At 39.5% G+C, this 22,158-nt stretch overlaps 1 protein-coding gene across 1 annotated transcript in view; it reads left to right on the top strand.

The window, feature by feature from the left end:
* ret (ret proto-oncogene receptor tyrosine kinase) overlaps window positions 1-21,016 on the top strand; it is a 35,418-nt gene extending 14,402 nt beyond the window's left edge. Inside the window, exons 2-21 of the mRNA XM_014992295.2 lie at window positions 2,460-2,696; window positions 3,941-4,231; window positions 4,705-4,943; window positions 5,034-5,110; window positions 5,646-5,764; window positions 5,838-6,037; window positions 6,792-7,074; window positions 7,151-7,279; window positions 8,111-8,221; window positions 8,315-8,449; window positions 9,625-9,878; window positions 12,618-12,765; window positions 12,859-12,966; window positions 13,037-13,251; window positions 13,907-14,029; window positions 14,114-14,184; window positions 14,580-14,717; window positions 14,853-14,952; window positions 16,304-16,451; window positions 18,844-21,016. Coding sequence (XP_014847781.2) covers window positions 2,460-2,696; window positions 3,941-4,231; window positions 4,705-4,943; window positions 5,034-5,110; window positions 5,646-5,764; window positions 5,838-6,037; window positions 6,792-7,074; window positions 7,151-7,279; window positions 8,111-8,221; window positions 8,315-8,449; window positions 9,625-9,878; window positions 12,618-12,765; window positions 12,859-12,966; window positions 13,037-13,251; window positions 13,907-14,029; window positions 14,114-14,184; window positions 14,580-14,717; window positions 14,853-14,952; window positions 16,304-16,451; window positions 18,844-19,001 — 3,284 coding nt within the window. The 3' untranslated portion in view covers window positions 19,002-21,016. The remainder of the gene's footprint in view (window positions 1-2,459; window positions 2,697-3,940; window positions 4,232-4,704; window positions 4,944-5,033; window positions 5,111-5,645; window positions 5,765-5,837; window positions 6,038-6,791; window positions 7,075-7,150; window positions 7,280-8,110; window positions 8,222-8,314; window positions 8,450-9,624; window positions 9,879-12,617; window positions 12,766-12,858; window positions 12,967-13,036; window positions 13,252-13,906; window positions 14,030-14,113; window positions 14,185-14,579; window positions 14,718-14,852; window positions 14,953-16,303; window positions 16,452-18,843) is intronic.
* Window positions 21,017-22,158: the final 1,142 nt, after the last annotated feature.

The following is a 22,158-nucleotide window of genomic DNA, read 5'->3' as shown; positions in this document are numbered from 1 at the left end:
TTTCCATCGTTGCTGTTTGAATCCAAATTCCTCTCTTAAAAAGTTTTTATATACATTTTAAAATATCACACTCTAGTAATTCATGAAGTTTCAAAATTGAACATAACTTTGTAAGAAACTAAACTTTTTTTGTTGACATAATCATGAAGATTAACAGGAAATACAGAATTTTACTCGTAACAAAAACATGAGTTTTCTCTTTTTTTATCTGAATTACTGATAAAAACAGAGTGACCTCTTCATCCACTGGGATGAAGAGGTCACTGGGAAATGAGCGTCCCAGTGACCTCTTGACCTGTTAGACGCACCGTCGGTTCAGAGGTTTGGAAAGTCGCCTCCATGGCTCCGCAGAACGCCTCACTCCGTCCATCCAGCTAATTAGTCCTGATATAAACGGTTCTCCTTCTGTTGGCTTCTGTCCTGGAAACAAATTGAATTTTGAATGATATGAACAAATTGCGTTGCGGAGCGTCGGTGCTGGTGCTGGTGGGGGGGTTTGGTCCCAGTGGCCTGCAGCCAGAAACCCCCCTCACCACTGGCTCCCAGTGATGAACAGGTTGGCCCCCGGGTTTTATTTGTGGGCTGCTGTCGTCGTTTTTTGATTTACTCGTGCGTTTTCTGTTGATTAAATCTGGTTTATGTGATTTGTAGTAGGTTGCTTTATAGCAGTTTAGTAAGCCTGAAATAATTATAAAACTAATATTGAGATTATAATAAGTGGAGAGAAGAAATCAGGAGCAGCGGTCTGCGTCTGCATGGTAACAGCGCCCTCCAGTGGCCATCCTGGGTATTTCAATGAATGTTTCATTCTGATCGATGTTTCATCTGGACGGTCCAAAGATTTGGATTTTAATGTTTTTATGGTCAAATTTAGCAATTAATGGAGATAAATTTAATATGATTGATTATTGATTTAGAGTTTCCAAAGAAGGAAAGATTTAAACAGAAAATCTGAAAGAATATGATGGATGGATGGATGGATGGATGAATGGTTGGATGGTTGGTTGGATGATTGGTTGAATGGTTGGATGGGTGGATGGATGTATGGATGGATGGTTGGATGGTTGGTTGGATGAATGGTTGGACGGATGGATGGATGGATGGATGGATGGATGGATGGATGGATGGATGGATGGATGGATGGATGGATGGATGGATGGATGAATGGTTGGATGGTTGGTTGGATGATTGGTTGAATGGTTGGATGGGTGGATGGATGTATGGATGGATGGTTGGATGGTTGGTTGGATGAATGGTTGGACGGATGGATGGATGGATGGATGGATGGATGGATGGATGATTGGTTGGATGGATGGATGGTTAGTTAGATGGATGGATGGATGTATGGATGGATGGTTGGATGATTGGTTGGATGGTTGAATGGATGGTTAGTTAGATGGATGGTTGGATGGAAGGTTAATTGGATGGATGTATGGTTGGATGAATGGTTGGATGGTCTAATGACCCTCCCCGCCGGTGGATTTCGCTCCCTGCTGTCCTTGACTTCACCTTGAGCATCTTAATTTCCGGGGATAACATGAGGAGTGATTCCTCCCCTGGCAGCACCGCGATCCATAAAACACGCGGCGCTGAGTGTTTTACAGGAAACGGGAGACGTCTCCTCCTGTAATTATATCCCGGTTATGTGTCGACGACGGGCGGCCATTTTGGGAACGCACTAATGTCATTAGCAGGGAGCTAAACGAGATTTTCTATTTGTGCCGGGGCGGTTTGAGGCCCAGCTCCTGTTTCAGGCATTGATCTAATTTGGTTGGATGACAGGAGGGTGAAATGCAGCCACTGCTTCCTGAAACACGGAGATCCACTCAATGAGGCGCTGACCTTTTCATTAAATGGCATCCTGAGGCCAAAACAAACATCCAGACACTCGACCGTTTGGACCCGGAGAGTCCGATCATGAAGAACCAGCTGCACTGAGGGCGTCAACATGGCAGCAAGTGGAAAAAGAAACCCATTAAATGGTCTAAAACAATGAGTCTGAAGGAGAAGAGGAGCCATTCATTCATCCAGAGACACTTTGAGAAATTACAGCAAAGGTTTAGTGGAAGGAAAAAATACGGCAACACATGAAAAGTTTTAGTTTCACGCAGAAAATATAGATGAGATTTAATCTGAGTCCATCCATCCAAATGATACCAAGAGAACCAAATTATTTGCCTAAAATAAAGATGACCCTTATCACCATGGCAACTTGCAATCCTTGAACAGAATCAGGGTCAAGGGTCATCCCTGGTGTCAAACTCACACCAGGGAAACATGGACTTAGTCCTGAGAAAGTGGACCTGGCTCTGGCCTTGGTTAGTTTGGACACTACACATCTTGAGGGACGGCGTTTTTAGTCTTTTCCTGATCCAATAAAACCTCACTTAAAGTTCTGAACGGTTAAAGGACCGGTCCAGTTTCCAGTGAGATCATTTGGTTTTTTCTTCCCCCTGCAGGAGTGGCGGGGTTGTACTTCCCTCAGAAGGAATACACTGAGACGGTGTACGTTGGACAGGAAGCGGGGACGCCCGTCCTTCAGGTCCACGCCATGCTGGACGGCCGGTCCGAGCGGCCACATTTCTACCTGTGTGGCAGCCGGCGGCCGCCGTACGCGCTCTGGTTCCAGATGGACGTCCAGACCGGAGAGCTGTCCCTCAGCAAGACGCTGGAGGAGACGGACTTCGCCTCACTGTGTGAGTTGGACACATCTGTGGCTTCCACCTTCTTCAAGTCAAACAGAATTGGTGTCAAACCTTTGTGCAGCAACAATTTTAATTTGTGCCGCTAATTTTTATATAAATTTTTCAGATATTCAAAACGTTTAACAATATTAACAAAACATTTCAGAGGTCAACCGGCCAATTTGGTGTCCATTGTCTCTGCTACGTTTATGCAGAAAAATTTTCATTTGTGCTGCTATAACTTTAAAGATATTATTAAATGTTTCCAGAGGTCATGAAAGGTCAACCTGGCCACCATTTTCAAATCAAATGAAATTGGTTCTCATCATTTCTACTACATTTGTGCTGTTTTGTGCTGCAAAGATTTTTGTTTGTGCTGCTATCATTTCTACAATAATAATATTATTATTAATAATGTTATTACAATTTTGCAGCATTTTCAGGCACTCAAAGATGCTTAAAGATATTAATAAAAACTTTTACAGAGGTTAGAGGCTACGTTTGTGCTGCTTTTGTTTGGAATATATTGTGTTTATTTTGTAAATCTATCTTTGAGTGTCTGAAACTCGTTATAAAAATCTGATGTGTTATTATCACTACTAAAATGATAGCGGCACAAACAAAAATCTTTGCAGCACACACGTAGCAGTCAGTTGATGTGTATTAAACTCTTTAAAATTGTTTGACTTCTGATGACCTCTAGAAATTTTTTTATTAATATCTTCAAGGATCTTTGAGTGTCTGAAAAATTGCTATGAAAATCTGATGTATTATTGTTGTTGTTGTTGTTAAAACGATAGCAACACAAAAAATCTTTACAGCAGAAAAGTATCAGAGCTGATTTACACCAGTTTTGATTTTGTTAATGTGGTGGGGCTGGTTGACCTTTTATGACCTCTGGAATCCATTATTATCTTTAAAACGATAGCAGCACAATGAAAACCTTTTGCAGCACCACGTTTGGCACCGCTCTCCTCTGATTTGAAGGAGGTGGGGAACCAGCTTCGCTCAGGTTCAGTTTCCTGATTCTGATGCATTTTCCTGCTCTCCTGCCAGATGCCTCTCCTAAATGCACTTCCTGATGTTTACGCTCTCTGCATGCTAATAACGCTCTGGCTCTTTGTCCGGGTTTCTTCCGCCGCTCTAATAACTTAATTGCATCGCCTCAAAGTAAAGCCAAGTCATCAGAAAAAGAAAGAGTGCAGTCTGAGATTAAATTGCCTCTTTTGTTTGTTTTGGTCGCCGTTTCTCATCAGATCAGAACTCCTGGCCCGCCAAGCGGCTCACTCTCCAAGTCATGGCTCTAAATAGCGTCAGCAAACGCGCGCCGTGCTCCAGGAACTCAGCTCACATCACGCTGGACTTTGTCAACGGCTCGATGCCGCGCTGCACACAGACGGACATGAAGGAACTCTGCTTCCCGCACAGAGACACGTCCAACCCGCACATCATAGAGAACAGGTTCCCTGGGGTTCTCCGCCAACTCCGGCGACTCACCAGACTCGCCGTCTGCCCCAACTACACCATCACCTACGGCGTGGAGTCAGGTGAGACCTGCGGTCACCTGCTGACGGATTTAGAAACAGCAGCATAATGGTTTCATCTCTTCAAAATAAGATTTGATGAATAAAGAAACAAACGTGCAAAATGTCAGAGTTCATTGTTTTAAATAAAGTTATTGAGAAAATAAAGTGAGGAAATGTGAAGATAAAAATGGAACTGTTGCATAAACAGTCTTCACTTATTTCAAAATAAGAGCATGAATATTTGACTACTTGCCAATCAAAACTTTGAACTTTATTCAACTGAAGATTTACAAAACAGACAAGTAACTTAGTGCTCTAGTTCATTTAGGGGAAGCTAAATGTTTTCAAAGTTAGCCAAAGCGCTAACTGAAGGTTTAGCTGTGCAGTTAGCGGATTAGCAGAAGGTTGTGGCTCAGTGGGAACATTTTGAAAAGTTCAGGACGTTTGAACTCCTCTGCAAAGCTTTTCACTCACCAGTGTTCATGTTTCTGCAGAGACTCCTGCTCCGTTCGCCGTGAACGGAAACACCTCCGAGCTGGTGGTGACCGCCCCGCTGGACCGGGAGGAAAGCGAAAACTACAGACTGCTGCTGGTTTGCACGGTCCAAACGGAGAGCGTCGTCACCAAGGTAGAAACTCCGCTGGATGTCTTCGTGGACGACGAGGACGACAACGCGCCGTACGTCAACGGGACGGACACGGCGGAGGTCGTGATCAGTTTTAACCGGACGAAGGTGGGAGGCAAATCTGGCACATTTCACCGGAGGAATAATACGTTATTTTTAATATTGAGACTCAAACTCAGGGTTTTTTTTGTTTTTCAGGGCGCAGCTTTTGGCACCTTGTTTGTCTTTGACAGAGACTTAACCACCTTGTTTCCTAAAGACCTGAGCCACAACAGGTAGCCAAAAATATTACTCAAGTAAAAGTATCACCACTTCAACATAAATACAAAAATAAAAGTAAAATGTAGCCGTCCAAAAAATTACTCAAGTAAGAGTAAAAAAGTATTTGGTTAAGTCTACCAAAGTAGACTTTTGAGTTAAAATATCCAAAATTTAACCAAATATTTTGTCTAGTTTCTTGGGTTTTTTTTAGACTAAATAAATTAACTTGCTTTAAGTCAATAATGGTTCGATGTAGATAGTAAAAATGTCCTGGTTCCACTGGTAAATATTTTCACTTAAAACAGGAAAAATGTCTTATTGATGAAAAACGACGCCTTTAGCTTGTTGCTAAATAGTTAGCCTGAACCTTCAGAGTCACATAAAGATTCTTACAAAGTCAGTCTTTTATCACCTGAAGAACATTTCCAGAATTAAAGGAATAACATTCCAGCACTACTTCAAGCAAAAGTAAAAACTACAGCGTAGTAAAAATACTCCTAAAAGTAAATTTTTGTGGTAAATGTAACTAGTTACTTCCTGGCTCTGCAGGTATGTGGGGACTTTACTGAGCAGTGAGTCCTGGGTTAAAGACACATTTGACATAAAGGGCACCTTCAGTGAACGCAGAGCGTCTCCTGGTGGCATTCGAGAGTCGGTTTACGATTACCGTGAGTAATCCTCTGAACGAGATTCCCCCTGAATCAAGAAAATAACTTCATTTAGAATAAATCTCCTCCTCAGAGTTGATCCTGAAGAGGAACCTGGACATCACGGAGAACCGGACTGTGTTTCTGGATTATCTGGTGAATGACACCACCTATCCGGGTCTGGAGGGAACGGTGCTGCTGCACTTCAACGTCACCATCTTACCGGTTCAGATCCGCTTCGCCAACATCACACACGTCTTCACCCTGCCACGAAAAGCTTCAGTATACGCACAGGTACGCAGAAACCGCTACCGTGCACAACATATTTTATAAAATGTCATTTTTCTGATGTGTTTACCATAAAAGTATGGTATAAATGTGTGTCAAACCTTGGCATAACTGAAAAAAAATACAACCAAAGAAAGATTTTTACTCCTATCATTCGAAACTCCTGTATTATAAAAGCATTATTTACAATATTCAGGTAATCCAGGTCTGTTTCCTGTGAAAACAAAGCAGTTTATTTCAAAACTGCTCTAGAAATGACAGATTTTACTTTATTCTGTGTATTTTGTACGTATTTCTGTTAAATTTACAGTCTTAATAGCACAAAAAGTTATTTTTTTCTCCTTTTATGTGACACATATCCTTTATAATTCATCTTAAAAACAGACAAATCTGTAAGAATTAAAACACAGCATTCAGGCCATTAAAATACAGAGAAACTAAATGAAAATGCGAGAAAATTCAGCTGTTAATATATTTACCTGACTTTTTTTCTGTAATCTATGTATGTATATTATGGGGAGCCTTTTATAAAGTCTGACTTTCTGCGATTTGCTTTTCTGGGTCTCTATACTCAATTTAGCGATTACTTGAATAATTGATTCAGAATGATTCATTGTAAACATTATTTTGGTTTTCTACAGGATATAAGTCAAAGTAAAGGTGAAAAGCGGTTGCAAATGGTTCAAAGTGGTATAATTAATTTAAAAAACAGTTTTTAATCCACAACGTGTCTGAACCATGTTGTTGTTCTTCCTGTCAGGTTGGAAGAATCTGTGTGGAAAACTGCCTGGAGTTCGACGGCTTCAGCGTCTCTTACCAGCTGGAGGTTCCGGATAAAAATATCTCGTCTGAGCTGCTGTCGTGTTTTTCCGCTATAAGCATCACCCAGGCTCCAGACAGGATGCTGGGACTGTTATACGTTAATAACTCTGGCGCACTGAGCAAGCCGGGCTGCCAGGACCTGGACTACACGGTGGTAGCTCAGGAGGAACACACTCAGCTGGTCGCCAGCACTCAGATCCGCATTTTACTGCACGGTGAAGGTAAAACACCCCAACCAGCGTTACATACTCACCACATTCAGCTGGTTGCTAATGTCTCTGACTCTGTTTCACGCAGCAAATGTCAGTCAGGAGAGCCAGCAGCTGCTGTCCTGTGCAGAGAACCGACAGAGAGACGACTGTGAGGCATCTCAAGGCCTGGGAGCAACGACTGGGGCGTGTCAGTGGAGGCAAGGCTCTGAGAAAGGTAGAGTTCACGCAACAAAAATGCCAAAACAAAGCACAGCAGAGGCTCCTAATGCTGCTGCAGCAGTTTGGCATCATTAAATAAAAAGAAATGTATCAAAACCCCCTTCTTCCAAACAGGTACATTTTAGGAAACTGGATTATCATCCATGAAAAGTTAATTTATTTCAACAAAAATGCAGGAAATAACAACTTATATTGATTCATTACATACATTGTGCTAGCTGCGGTATGTAGCTTTTATAAAACATTTTCTTTACATAATGAAGTTGTTATTTTGTGACAAAATGTGATGTAATCTGAAAAATTCCAGCTCTTCGCCTTTTCCCAGTACTACCTAGAAACAACCAATGACAGCCAGAAGGCGGGTCTTAGCACCTGTCGTGAATGCTAATGCTAGTTAGCATGACCACCGATGACAGCAGATAAATAACAGAAACTAGAACATTTCAAAAGAAATTTAAAAGTGTTCATCCAAAGCGTGCGTACCTGTCGGACCTGAATCAGGCGCTTTGACGCTGATAATTAGCAATAATGCTAAGACTAGCTAAAATGTAGTCAATAGCATGTGGGGTATCACTAGCATGTAGACTAACATGGAGTTATTCCCTTCAGTATGCAAACAATATTGTGTAAGCTAAGATTAGCAACAATGCTAAGGTTGGCTAAAATGCTGATATGTGGGCTAGCAGTAGCATGCTAACCACTAGTAACATATTTTATAGTCTCAAGAATAAAGGCTTAAATTTTGTCAAAGAAAAGAAATCCAATAATAAAACAGTCATTGCGGAAAAACTGAAAAAATAAACATATATTTTTGTTTATTTTCCAGGAATATCTGAAAACTATTCGACCTGCTCCCCTGACCTGCGAACATGTCCCGATAGCGTTTGCGATGCGGTGGAAAGCAGAGACACGTCAATTTGTCCGCAGGACTGTACAAGTAAGAAACAACTTCTGTTAAAGCTCCTTCATGTATCATACGTCATGTGAAACCACCTGTATGTGTAGATTACATGCGTGTTTGTTTGTGCAGCGGAAAGTGTAACCGGAGGCCACGAACGAGGGCTGAGTGGGAGCGGCATCAGAGCCGGCTATGGGACCTGCTACTGCTTCTCTGAGAAATGTTTCTGCGAGAACGCGGACGCCGAGGCCGTTGTGTCAAAAAACAGTAAGAGAAGCAAGCAGGAGGGGGTCATAATGAATACTGAAAATTAAGTCTTATCATTATGTAAAATTAATAATTTGCATGTTTTTGTACTTCAATTTGGGTCTCAACAGCTTCTAAAAACACCCAAGTGCTTTAAAAAAACACCAAGACATATTTTGGCAATAAGTTCATGTTTGGTGTCTGGAAAATTATCTGTTTGAAAAACCTCCAGAATGTAAGGTCACAACCCAGCAGGTGCTGCACCGTTACCTAGCAACCCCAGCCCGTTACCTAGCAACGCCAATGGAATTCCGCTGGGGTTGCTAGGTAACTGGGCTCTATAAAACATGTTTTATATAACCTGTTGAGGGAAGCATTATAGGTCATCTTTAATGTATATCAGATGTATTTCTCCACCCGTCCAACAAGATACAACAAACGTCTAATCATTACAACAACTGATTTGCTGAACCTTATTTTGTGTATATGTGTATATTTAAATATGAAAACTTGGGCCAATACCGATATAATTATAATATGTTGCTTACAGGTTACTGTCCTGTAATGTACAGATTTTTCCATGGATCTTAATGGCTACTTTCACAAATCTTTCAGAATACTTTCCTGAACATGCAGTTATTTGAGGAACTTTCATACAACTTAAATGTTTCCTTCCTGAAATCAAATGGACACTGTCCAAAACTTACAGCTTACTATCACAGAACTTACAAAATACTTTTAAGAGGTTCCTTGCAGAACCCTACAGAACCGTCAGGTTACTTTCTGAAACTTATTGTTTACTTATTGTGGAATGTTCCAGAATTAACCATAACAGCAGATGTTGTAGCTTACTTTCTAGAATGTTCTAAAAGTACCAGAATACTTTCCAGAACTTGTAGTTTACTTTTTCAGAACTTTCAGATTACTTTCTGGAACATGAATGCTCAGTTCAGTCTCTTTGTTACTTTTCTGACATTTTGTTTTTGCTTATGTTAATATACTTACAGGTTATAAAATAATTAATCGCAAAGTAATCATGTATACTTTAAAAGTATTTTATTCTTTTAGCAAACTAGAAAAAAATCATAGAAAAAAAATATCAAAAGTCATTTAAATTGTGTCAACTTTAGAGTGAGTAAACTGGGATTGGAATATTTTGCATATAGTTGTTATTAATATATTGTTTTTTCCATCAGGGTTCCCAGACGTGATATGTGACGACATGTGTAAAACCATCATTGCCACCGCTCTCCTCTGCTGCTTCATCATTTCCGTCCTCCTGTCCTCATACTTTATCCACCGGTACCACAAGAACTCACCCAAGGCTCCCATCGCGTTCGCTGAGATGACCTTCCGTCGACCAGCTCAGTCTTACCCTATCAGCTTCCCTGCCAACAACGTGCGAAGGGGCTCACAGGAATCCATAGAGGCAGACGCCTTTAAAATACCTGTAAGACCTTCTATCAGACTTTGTGTAATGTGTATCGACTTATGATTAACAGTCGATTAATGGATTATTAGAGTAAAATTCGTTTCAATTGAGGTTTTAATAATAATGGCTTATTAGATTAAAATTAGTTACAATTGATTAACTATTAACGTCTGTTTAAACCTTAGTTTTAATGTTGTAGTTTGGCCGCCATCCAGCAGAGGGCGCCACTAGAGTCCGTTGATAAGGAAACTAAGATGGCGGGTATGCCAGGACGGGGAAAGGAAAACAAGTCCGGTGAGGGATGAAAAATGCACTTTATGCGGTTCTGTTTAAGAATATAAACACTCGACAAAACTCCTTTAGTTATCAACTTAGTAGCGTTTTATTCAACAGAACTGAGAATGCCAGGATGTGATGCAGAAAAGCGGAGTGCAAAACGGAGAAAAACATGGCGCCAGTAAGCACGGTTGATTTTAAGCGGTGTCGAGCGTTTCATGGCCCTCTTGATACAAGATAAAACTCGGGTTTTTAAGGAAATGGTTGTTTATCAATTAGTCGCTAGTTGATTGATAAAGTCAATCAACTTTAGATTAACTCATTAATCGGTAATTTGCATCTCAAGTTGGATTTTTTGAGTAAATGGTGTGCAGAGGCGGGTAGAGTACCCAAAAATCGCACTCAAGTAAAAGGAGCACTACTTCAACATATTTTAGTCAAGCAAAATTAAAAAGTAGTCGTCCAAGAAATTACTCAAGTAAGGGTAAAAATTTATTTGTTAAAAAGTTACTCGGGTACTGAGTAACTTATCAAACATCAGTCATTTAATGTGTAAAAATTACATCATCAGACAGACCAAACTATAAAGTTAAGTGGAAATTTTGGTATTTTAAGGATGAAATGGCAATAATTCACATAACTAACAAAAAATAACACAATAAGGAAAAATATTTTGTTTCTAAATCAGTTTCTTTCAATAAAAGTCTTATGAAACTAACAAAAACTGCAGGTGTATGTCTGTGTCTGGTGGATTTTTGGTTAAAATATGTTTGTTTTTCATTCAGTGGATAGAAAATACAGAAATTTTATTCAAGTAAGAGCAGAAATATTTCATAATAAAACTACTTAAGTATAAGTAAAAGGTGCAGTTTGAGTTACTTTTAGGTAGTGATGGGTAGATGAGGCTTCATGTATCATTTCGACACAGCAAAACAGTGTCGATACTGTGTCACTCAATACTGACACCTGCTGGACATTACAAATTCCTACAGGCAACGTAGTGATTTGATGACCTAGTCTATACAATAAGATTTAAGTCTTTGTATTTTATTGAATATTATATATTGTATTATGTCATATTTTCAGTTAAATGTAAAATAGATTTGATATACAGTCAATAAAAAATGTGAATATGCACCATAAAGTGAAAATTTAAGTGAATGTGTTTGAATGAGGATGCTTGTAGACTGTTTTTTACCCCCACAGATTTTTATTTTAAAAAAAAAACGTTTTTACAACATTTTGAAATTTAGCCTGTTACGTTTTTTTGACAAAACTTCTCCTGCTGTAGAAAAAAAATGAAGTAAAGACTAAATGTACAGCAAACCCTTGTTTTTCTTAGTTCCGAAAATAACCTGTTATATGCGAAATCCGTGAAGTAGTTACCTTTAGCTTTTACAATTATTATACAGCATAATTACATACTCTACATTGAAACCAAAGAACAAAACCTGTTTTCAGGTCAGTGGATGTGCGTGTTCATCAATCGGGCCTTAATGTGATCCGGAGTCGTGTCTTTACAGCGTCTCCTCCAACCTGCCCCAGAGATCCACAGCTGGATCTACGGCAGAGCGATGGATCTGAGCCTCCGGTCGGGTTTTGCTGCCTCTGGCCACAGTTTTTTTCCAGCAGGCATTCAAAGTTTCAGTTTCCATCTCCTGAATGGCCAATCTGTATTAAAAACCATAACTTTATTGGCACTCAGGTAGAGAAGAAGCGCGGAGACTTTTTTTACCACTCATACGGTCAATCAGGACGCAGAACACTGCGGGGGGGAAACTGCACAAAAAAATCTGCGAAGCAGTGATACCGTGAAAGGTGAACGGCGTTACAGCAAGGGATCACTGTATATGAAATAATTTATAAAAAGCAACTGAGTAATTTGTAGAATGGCTGCATATCCGAGTTTATCTAGGTGTATCTGAGACTTCATTCTCATGCCTCATAATGCCTCAGCATTATGGATTTATTTAAATAAGACAGTTCAGTCAAACATATGCTACACTTAACCTGCAGATCATGATATGAAAGTAAACTAATTTCAGCTGAATTTGGATTCAGATAGATCAAGTAGAAACTGACAAGAACCGGATGAAACAACAAAAATGAAAACAAATTTATTTTCCAATATAAGATCAAAATGGTCCCACACTGCGGAAACCTTTCGTTTTAAGCTGCTCCATAGTTGATGCTGTTCTGTAAAAGATCAAGAATTCGTTTGGCCAATGCTTTTGACAGATTGACAGATTTGCTTCCTTATAAACACAGATTGGCGCGTTAATGTCATTTTGAAACAGTTCCTGCATCGGTCACGTGACTTACTGGAGCAATACGCGCACCGACACGGGTTTTGGTCTGTGGGCTTGATGCATGAGCCGACGCATCGGTGTTGCCGGACCCATCACTACTTTTAGGAGTAGACGTACTCCTAAAAGTAACTAGTTACTACCTAATTCTGATTATGTGTTATTGTTTTAACAGGAGGATCCAAAGTGGGAGTTTCCTCGTAAAAACCTGGTCCTGGGGAAGACTTTAGGCGAAGGGGAGTTCGGTAAAGTCGTCAAGGCAACGGCGTTCAGACTGAAAGGAAAGGCCGGTTACACCACTGTGGCTGTGAAAATGCTTAAAGGTAAAACTGGCCAAGCAAGTAATGGAAGTAATGATGATATATGAGGAGCGAGAGCCTGAAAAAGATGAAGTGCTTCTTCCTCCTTCTCACCAGAAAACGCTTCACACACCGAGCTGCGTGACCTCCTGTCCGAGTTCACGCTCCTGAAGCAAGTCAACCACCCACACGTCATAAAGATGTACGGCGCATGCAGCCAGGACGGTGAGGCCTCGCTCCTTCTCCTCCGCTGTGTGCGCCGCTCGGCCTCTGAGTGATGCGTTTCTCTCAATAGGGCCATTGTACCTCATCGTTGAGTACGCCAAATTTGGGTCACTCCGTAATTTCCTGCGTGAGAGCAGGAAAGTTGGCCCCAGCTACATGGGCAGGGATGCAAACCGAAACTCCAGCTACCTGGAGAACCCCGACGACAGGGCGCTGACCATGGGAGACCTCATCTCCTTCGCCTGGCAGATTTCCAGAGGCATGCAGTACCTGGCAGAAATGAAGGTGTGGAGAGACTGAAGCCACTCACAGTGTCCAATAAATCAGTTCATCGCATGAGCTCAATAATTTCCATTTGGATCATTTTTGTTTCTTTTTCTACCAAAAACTGGATGACAAACGTCTGGTGCTTTGGTCTCAACTGGCCCTTTTGTATGTTTACAGAGACTTCATAGTTAATTTTAACATTTCTGTTGTTTTGTTTATTTATTTTGGAGATTTAAAATGTCTTTGAGAATGTGTTCTTACATTATTACCATTGTACTACTTGAAAATGGTCTTAAAACGACAATATTATCTTATATCGTGATAACTTCTGGGATGATTTATCATCCAACAAAATTTGTTGTCGTGACAGGCTTAACTGTTAGCAATTAAGCATTTCATATACTGAACATTTAAGCTGAAATAATTACTAAACTCTAATATTTATTACCAATAATAAATTAAATCAGGTCAGTTAGGATTACAAAAATTATTTCAATTAGCTGCAAAACCAAAAATCATTTTTATTTTACTTTCTTCTACTCCCGAAATTATTAATCGGATTAATTGATATTAATTTGACTCAAACAGTGAGAAATTTAAGCTTTGTGTGTGTAAAGTCCTGTCTCAGCTGAAAGTAGTTTTATTTTAATAAGTTTTATTTTTGCGCCATCAGCTCGTTCACAGAGACCTCGCTGCGCGAAACGTCCTGGTCGCCGAGGGACGGAAGATGAAGATCTCTGACTTTGGTCTGTCCAGGGACGTTTATGAGGAGGATTCGTATGTTAAGAGGAGCAAGGTTGGGAAAAAATATATATAATTTAGGCAAACTGAAACATTTTGTAAAGTTAAAACCCAAACTAAGTCTGGTTCTGTTCAACAGGGCCGAATTCCTGTGAAGTGGATGGCGATAGAGTCTCTGTTCGATCACATTTACACAACGCAAAGCGACGTGTGAGTATGAGCTGATCATTCATGTAACTTTCACAATTACAGCAGAAATAATGGTTACAATTAAAAAACTAATTAAGAAAATATACATGTGAAAGAAATAAAATGCAGAATCTCGGTAAATTGGATGGAACTTCCTTTGATCTGCATCAGTTTATCATGAAAGCAGTAGTTAAAAAGAAAATTTCAGTCATACTTTACAAGTATTTATCCTGTTATAGACCTTAAACATGAATGCTTCATCTGTCACCGTGCTCCAGCTGGGTTTATTTTAAATGTATCACAACTTTCTGGTTGTAGCATTAAGGAAATGGATCAGGGTTTCCCGGAGTGTGGGATTTGGATCAGAAGGTAGTTCGTCTGTTTTTGTGACTGGAAAACGTTTCCCGGTTTTCCAGCTGGTCCTTCGGTGTGCTGCTGTGGGAGATAGTGACCCTGGGGGGAAACCCATACCCAGGAATCGCTCCTGAACGCCTCTTCAACCTCCTCAAGACCGGCTACCGGATGGAGAGACCAGAGAACTGCTCTGAGGAAATGTGAGCTGCTGTCTTTGAGCATTTCTGCTGACTGCTGTAACTTCCCTCTGCCGCTCCAAGATGGGGTGAAACGAGTCCGTTGGAGGGAGAAACGAGTCATGTTTCACGAGCTATGGAACGTTTTTCCCTCTGTAGGTATAACCTCATGCTACGATGCTGGAAGCAAGAGCCGGACAAGAGGCCGACATTCTCAGATATCAGCAAAGAGCTGGAGAAGATGATGGTGAAGAGTCGGGTATGGAGTTCAGTTTGACATGATCTGAGGCTGGATCCATTCATTCTATTGGGACAGAGCTCAGAGGGGGTTAGCATAGCTGCTACACCTGTTAGCACAGCTTCTACACCTGTTGGCACAGCAGTTACACCTTATAGCATAGCTGCTACACCTGTTAGCACAGCAGTTACACCTCATAACACAGCTGCTACACCTGTTAGCACAGCTTCTACACCTGTTGGCACAGCAGTTACACCTTATAGCATAGCTGCTACACCTGTTAGCACAGCTTCTACACCTGTTGGCACAGCAGTTACACCTTATAGCACAGCTTCTACACCTGTTGGCACAGCAGTTACACCTTATAGCATAGCTGCTACACCTGTTAGCACAGCAGTTACACCTCATAACACAGCTGCTACACCTGTTAGCACAGCTTCTACACCTCTTGGCACAGCAGTTACACCTGATAGCATAGCTGCTACACCTATTAGCACAGCTTCTACACCTGTGAGCACAGCAGTTACACCTGATAGCATAGCTGCTACACCTGTTAGCACAGCTTCCACACCTGTTAGCACAGCAGTTACACCTGATAGCATAGCTGCTACACCAGTTAACACAGATGCTACACCAGTTAGCACAGCTTCTACACCCGTTACCCTAGTTGTTGCACCAGTTAGACTTAACGTGTTAGCCCAGCTGCCACACGTTATCCAGCTTCTTCGCATGTGTTACTAACTGCTTCATTTGTTAGCTAGCTGCTTCACCACCAAACTCATTCACATGTTAGCCTATAATGCTTCAAGTGTTAGCATTCATGCTTCATCTGTCAGCCTAGCTGCTTCTTTGAAACAGCCGAGTTTCATCCATCTATTTATCCAACATTCAACCAACCATCCATCTTTCTATCAACTCATACATCATACTTCCTCTTGTCCACCATCCATCTTTCTTTCAGTCCATCCAATCATTCATCCTGACCACTGTAGATTATTTGCTTTAAATCAACTATGAACTTTAAAATTGGGCTAAATCCAACTGAAATGTTTTATTTTTGTGACCATAAAATGTGGAGGAGCCCTGAAGCAACGATGCAGCGCTACAATCTGACAGATGGTTTTATCTTCAGTGGTTTTGACTTTATGAAAGCTGAGGCAACAATGCGACCATGCCCACTGTAACCACTTTAATTTAAGAGTTCAGAGTCAGTACTGGAGACAGGAATGCTGAAAACTTTCCCAGAGATTTACAGTGGCAGTGCTGGGTTTTAATTAAATAGTTTTACTGGCGGGACTCTGCCGTCTCCATGAGTCTGACCTTCACCATGAGCTCAGCCCGACCTGACTGTCCGCTCCTCCGCTCCTCACAGGACTACCTGGACCTGGCGGCGTCCACGCCGGCCGACGCCCTGCTGTACGACGACGCCCTCTCCGAAGAGGACACCCCACTAGTGGACTGTAATAACGCCCCTCTCCCTCGAACCCTCCCCTCCACATGGATTGAAAACAAGCTCTATGGTAGAATCTCCCACGCATTTACTCGCTTTTAGAAACAGGACACACGACTCTCTTTTTTGGCAAGCTGTGATTGGCTGTTTTTATTTATTTTTTTGTTTAGTTTTTTTAGCCGTAGTCAAGTGTGTGTGACTGTGACCTAGGCATGCTTCTTTTGCTGTTTGATTCTCCCATTTCACCGTAAATGAGAGGCTCAGTGTGGGAAGAAAGAAAAAAAGATCCTGTCTTTTGTTTTGTTTTATTTGGACCTGCTTCTAATGTGTGCTGACCAAAATATACAACATTCGTAAATATACACTATATTCTAATTTATCAGCCATCTATCATTGATGTTAATTAGCAGATGGCTCATTTTCCCGTTATGCTTGTATTGTTTGAAACAGTGGAGGGAACGGAGTGTAACATTTGAAACAGGTCCTCATTGATTCACTGTGGTTTGGAAGTAATTCTTCTGATTTTTATGTGTTTTTGAAAAGCTGAACAGAGTAAAAAGTAAGGCTTTTGAATGCAACTCTCAGGTGACAAAAACTGCATCATAAAAACACAAATAATTAAACATTTGTAGAACAGGCCACCATGAAATCCTCCAGTTTCATTATTTACACAAAACATGAATGTTAGCTTAATTTTCTTCAAAACAGATTAGTTACACTGGTAAGATGATATATTATTTAAAATTATGATAATGATTTTAATATGTGAGTTTATCTGCTCCAGTAAGTTATTTTAGTCTTTCCATAATTGACAGAAAAATGTTTCCTGTCACATTTAACTATTAAAAAAGTTGCTTCCTCATCTCTACTCATAGTAAAACTCATAAAACACAGATTGAAATACGTCAGGAGTTTGTTTCTGTTTACAATTGTAAAACAAGGCTAAATATTAACTTTATGAAAAAATCCAGTCTCACAGATTGATGTTCGTGGAAAATTTAGTGGAAGGAAAAAGTCTGCTTTGGAAGTGGAGCACAAACAATTCACGACATTTTAGAGATTGACAAAGTGAGAACTGCAGGTTGAGTGAGCGTGCTCAAACACGTGATGTGCTTTTAATTCAGCAGTTTTGAGAAAAAGTTTGGACACCAGAGAGATCTGCAGTCTGACTCAACCAGCTCATGTTTTTAAATACAGATATATTAAATGCAAATTTGTAACAGTCTTTTTTTTTTTTCCCTGAAGAATGACAAATAAAAGTACAAGTAATGTTTTTAGATTTTGTCTAATTGTCAATAGGTTTAACTCTATGTGCTATTTTAAAAAACTAGAAATAAAACAGCTGGTATTTTAAAAATTAAAAAAAAGATTTCCCAAAGTAAACAAGTTTTATTTGGCTGTCCTGGCAGAAAAATTGCTCTTCAGGTTGTAAATATTGCAGATTTATGTACTTAGAGGAAAATTTCATAAATCAGGGGTGTCCAAAATGTGGGTCGAAGGCCATTTGTGGCCCTTAAAATGATTTAATTCGGCCCATGACAAGTCAAGAACGGTAAAAATTTGGCCAACAAAATAGAATTGTTTTCTTTTAATAACTCAGCAGTTCACAGCCCTTTTCATGTTTTGAGTCCCTAATATGCCGATATTTAAAATCTGTATATTGTTGAGCACTTAAAAAAGAAAAAAAAAATTAATTGAATGAATTTTAAACCTGCCAGTAGTTTAAATTTGTGACATTTGGCCCCCAGAACAAAATATTTGAAAACATTTATCTGCAGTTAAAGCTTCCCTTAATCAATAGTTTATAGAAAGACTGTTCATTAATCTAAACACTTTATAAATCATTAATAACAGCTTATTATGGTATAATAATGTAAGAACACATTCTCCAATACCAATAAACTTCAAACTAATGAACATTTAACACTGGGACTGGAAGACATTTGAAACATTCAAATGTCAAACATTCAAATGTTATTCAAAATAAACAAAAACAAGAAATAAAATGAATCAATTCTATACATAATTATTCTTCAAAAAAAGGAATAGTTGTGACAAAAACACCAGACTGAAGATTGTTATTCAGGTTTTGGTAGAAAGACAAAAAAGAGAAAGATGATCATCATAAAAATGGAAATTATTGAGCTTGTTTTATCAAGCGATTTACTGATTTTTTGCAACAGGCCTAATAACTCCAGGTAATATACAAAGGTGTAATTTTGGCTCTTCTCACCCTTAACCTATGCATAATACACAGTTATTAATGATTTATAAAGTGTTTATAGATGACTTAACATATCTATTAACCATTTATTAGCCAACTATTGTAAAGTGTTTTTTAAGGTGTATAAAATCTGAAACCTGGCCCAGCCAGTAAATAACACCACTGAGTTTGATTCCAGAGCCTTACTGCCTGTTTACCTCTCACAGAGTGCAGAAAAATGATATGTTCTCATTTTTAGGCATGTCATACCCCAGCTGGCCCGAGACGAGCCCGGTACCGCTCAACAGACACGATGCCACTAATCCGGTCTTTACAAGATATGCCAATGATAGTGTTTATGCAAACTGGATGGCTTTGCCTTCACCCGCTAAAGCTGTGGACAAGCTCGATAGCTAAAGGCAACGCTGCACTGTAGAAAACATGGGTAACTGCTAGATGTATATTTATTTTTCTGAGTTTTTGTATTGACCCTTTGCAACTACGTCACTTAATCACTGGAGGTGCCATGGCGGACATCGGAAGTGAGGGATTGGGAGCATACGTAGTTCCCACAAGTCTGAACTGGAAGTAAAATGCAACATCTTTGTAGGCAATCACATGCAGTTGAGACCATCAAAAGGAAAATATGTGGAAATTCTTGACCAATGTGCAAGAGAAAGATACATGAACAAAATGGCTACTGTCGGGATTGACCCGTATGAGACGGAAAAGAAAAATATGTCAGACGATGTGGACAAGCTGCCTGATCTCATACTTATTAACACGGAGTAAATGTTCCAAAAGATTTGTAAAAACGAACGAACTCTTCAGGTTCTGGTGACTGTAAGAGTAAGTACATATAGTAACACACAGATAGGCTACATGTCTGTTTTAGCTTTAGATAAAAGCTACATTATTTAAGCTAATTTTGCTAGTTCAGCAATAAGTACTACAGTAAATCTCACTATTTATCTTAGTATTACACAGAGGTGGGTAGTGTGCTCAAAAATAGTAATCGAGTAATAGTTGCAATGTACTTATATTGTTTATAAGCTAGCTAGAGGAGGCGAGAGCTAGTTTTAAGCTTATGGCTTGTTTACTGTTGTCATAGCAACTGCCTACCAAGATGGCACAAACTAAACAGAAGTGTGATGTCACATGAGAAATATGTATTGAACAGAGCGACTTAAGTGTTTTCCCAAGTTGTTTTGTTGCCAGTTTATTAATGGCTGCTTCTTGTTCAAGTCGAGCTAATTTGTCTGTGAATGTAACACACCATAGACAGCGTTATTTACAAAAGTTGGAAATAGCTCATTTAGAAACCAATATTTCCTACCTCCTGATGTGTTGATAAAATTACAAATTTACCCTGAATTCACGCCACATAATTTATATCATAAACAGCGTGTCCTCCCTTTACTCCGGAGCAGCCTTAAAAACGAGATGCTAACCAGTTTTGTTTTTTTTCCCATACATGCTAGGCTACATGACGGTGGGGTATTTTCTCCATGATTACTATTGGTTAGACATGTACCTTCTGTATAATCTAACATTTGATTGCATCTTCCTAATCATACTTCATTATAAAGTTTATGATAGTTAAACTTCTTGCCCTGTAAAAAAGTGTTCGCTGCAAATCCGCCATTACACCGAGGGCTGCCTGTCATGATTGACAGCTGATATCCATCGCCGCCGTATAGTCCTCATTAAAAATTATACAATAAAAAATTACAAGTTTAGTTTGTATCCTTGTATGTTTTTAAGGTGAAATAAATTAAATAGCGATATTAGGCTACCTGATGTCTGTTTTTTTAAGTTGTCTCGACGTCCGTCATGGCAGAGCGGACTGCGCTCCGAACAGCGTGACGTCACACGCAAAGGGTCAATACCCGCCATTTTGTTTGTTTTTCAACTGTTATTTTTTGTCGTTCAGACCAACCCCACGCTCCTCGTTATTACTTCACAGGTCATGCTGACCAAATTGTATCACTGCATGACTGTTGTGCCAGACTGTATGTCAGTGTCGATGTCTTTTAAGTGCCTGTGCTGCTTTCTACGACGGCCTCCAGCTGATTGAGGTTCCTGTTTCAGTCCAGGAGATTGAGAAAAAGCCCCAACAAAAAACCCGCTGTTTTCGTAACTGGATTGTTTTGTCCTGAAACTCTCAAACCTGCTTTGTGTTTCAAAGCTTCCAAAGAAAAATGAATGCCTGAACTCTTTGTTTTTTCTAACTTTTTTCTTCGGTTTTTACTAAAAATGACACTAGAGGGAGGGCTGGTCCAATCAGAGGAGACGAGGCTTAATGGCGCGACTCGGCGCACATCCTGTGTCTCATTTCCATTCTTTGTCATAATTATGTAAAGCAATGTGTGTTATTGCTGTTATGGTATTTGATTTTGTTCTGGTTAATAAAAAATAATAACTTCAAATCAGCAGTTTGCGTGACCAGTTTCTTCTATACGGCCGATAAATAGAAGTTGAGTTTGGAATACATTGGAGTAGACCAGTGGCGCACCTAGAAAGTTTTTATACAGATGGCCATATACAGGGGTTATCTTCAGTCAGCACATAAATGAATTCATAACATAAAAAAATTATTTACATATGCTCCCTGTGTATACATTATGTTTTTACATTGTTTTTATACGTTTCTGAAAGATAATGTTACCATAGTAAGTTGTCTTAATGTTTTATTCAGTTAATACAGTTGATTAATGTCCCTGATTTTAAAAACCATTCAACTTGCCATATTATCCAATAATGTTTCAAATGAGTCTTTAAAAACCCAGAAGAATATGGCTGGTATAATCTCAGGGCGAATCCTAACAGACTAATCCGTCCATCATTGGTCACTTCTAATGGGTTTAATGAAGGAAATTAGTGAAACTAAAAATAAGCCCTCATGACATTTCCTGGTTTACTTTGGGAAACGTGGTGATAAAAATTGATAAAGATCAAACAGATTCATCATGTTTCTGAGCCAACTTCAGGGTTAATTCATTTAGCATGTCATCACAGATATCAGCTCTGGGTCATGAACTGCAGCTGACAAAACATCTGAGAAAAATTTAGCTCACTGTAGATTTTTCTGCAGCAAACATGTTGTGTCACTTTTCTATGTTGACATTTAAAAATAATTAGAATTGCAAAAGCTTTTATTCACATAGAGGTCAACTTTATGTTAAGAGTAGAATTTACAGGGTAAAATGAAGAAAGAAACTGCAGTAAAAGTTATTTGACATCTTATATTATATTATATTATGCTACACGATCTCAAAAGTGCCATAAGAGTTTAAGAAAGCGAAAAAATAACTAATTTGCCTTTTTTTTTTTTAAATAAACCCTAACTGTCCTCTTCATGATAGATTGTCAACATACATACACTGTAATACACACTGCTACAGGAAATATTTCCTTCATTATATATTTAAGTTACAAAAACATTTAATTTACCACGAGGAAATTGATGGCGTTCTGAGTTGTAAAATAATTATTGTGAGATACATGAGAAGCGGCGTGATTTATGACGTCACTCGCCAACAAAGCTCCTATTGGCTCTCCTGTGACCGGAAGT

The sequence above is a fragment of the Poecilia mexicana genome, unplaced genomic scaffold (genome assembly GCF_051168715.1).
Source record: "Poecilia mexicana isolate PSO_F unplaced genomic scaffold, ASM5116871v1 scaffold_15, whole genome shotgun sequence".
NCBI classification, from domain to species: domain Eukaryota; kingdom Metazoa; phylum Chordata; class Actinopteri; order Cyprinodontiformes; family Poeciliidae; genus Poecilia; species Poecilia mexicana.
This window is presented reverse-complemented; position numbering and strand designations above follow the sequence as displayed.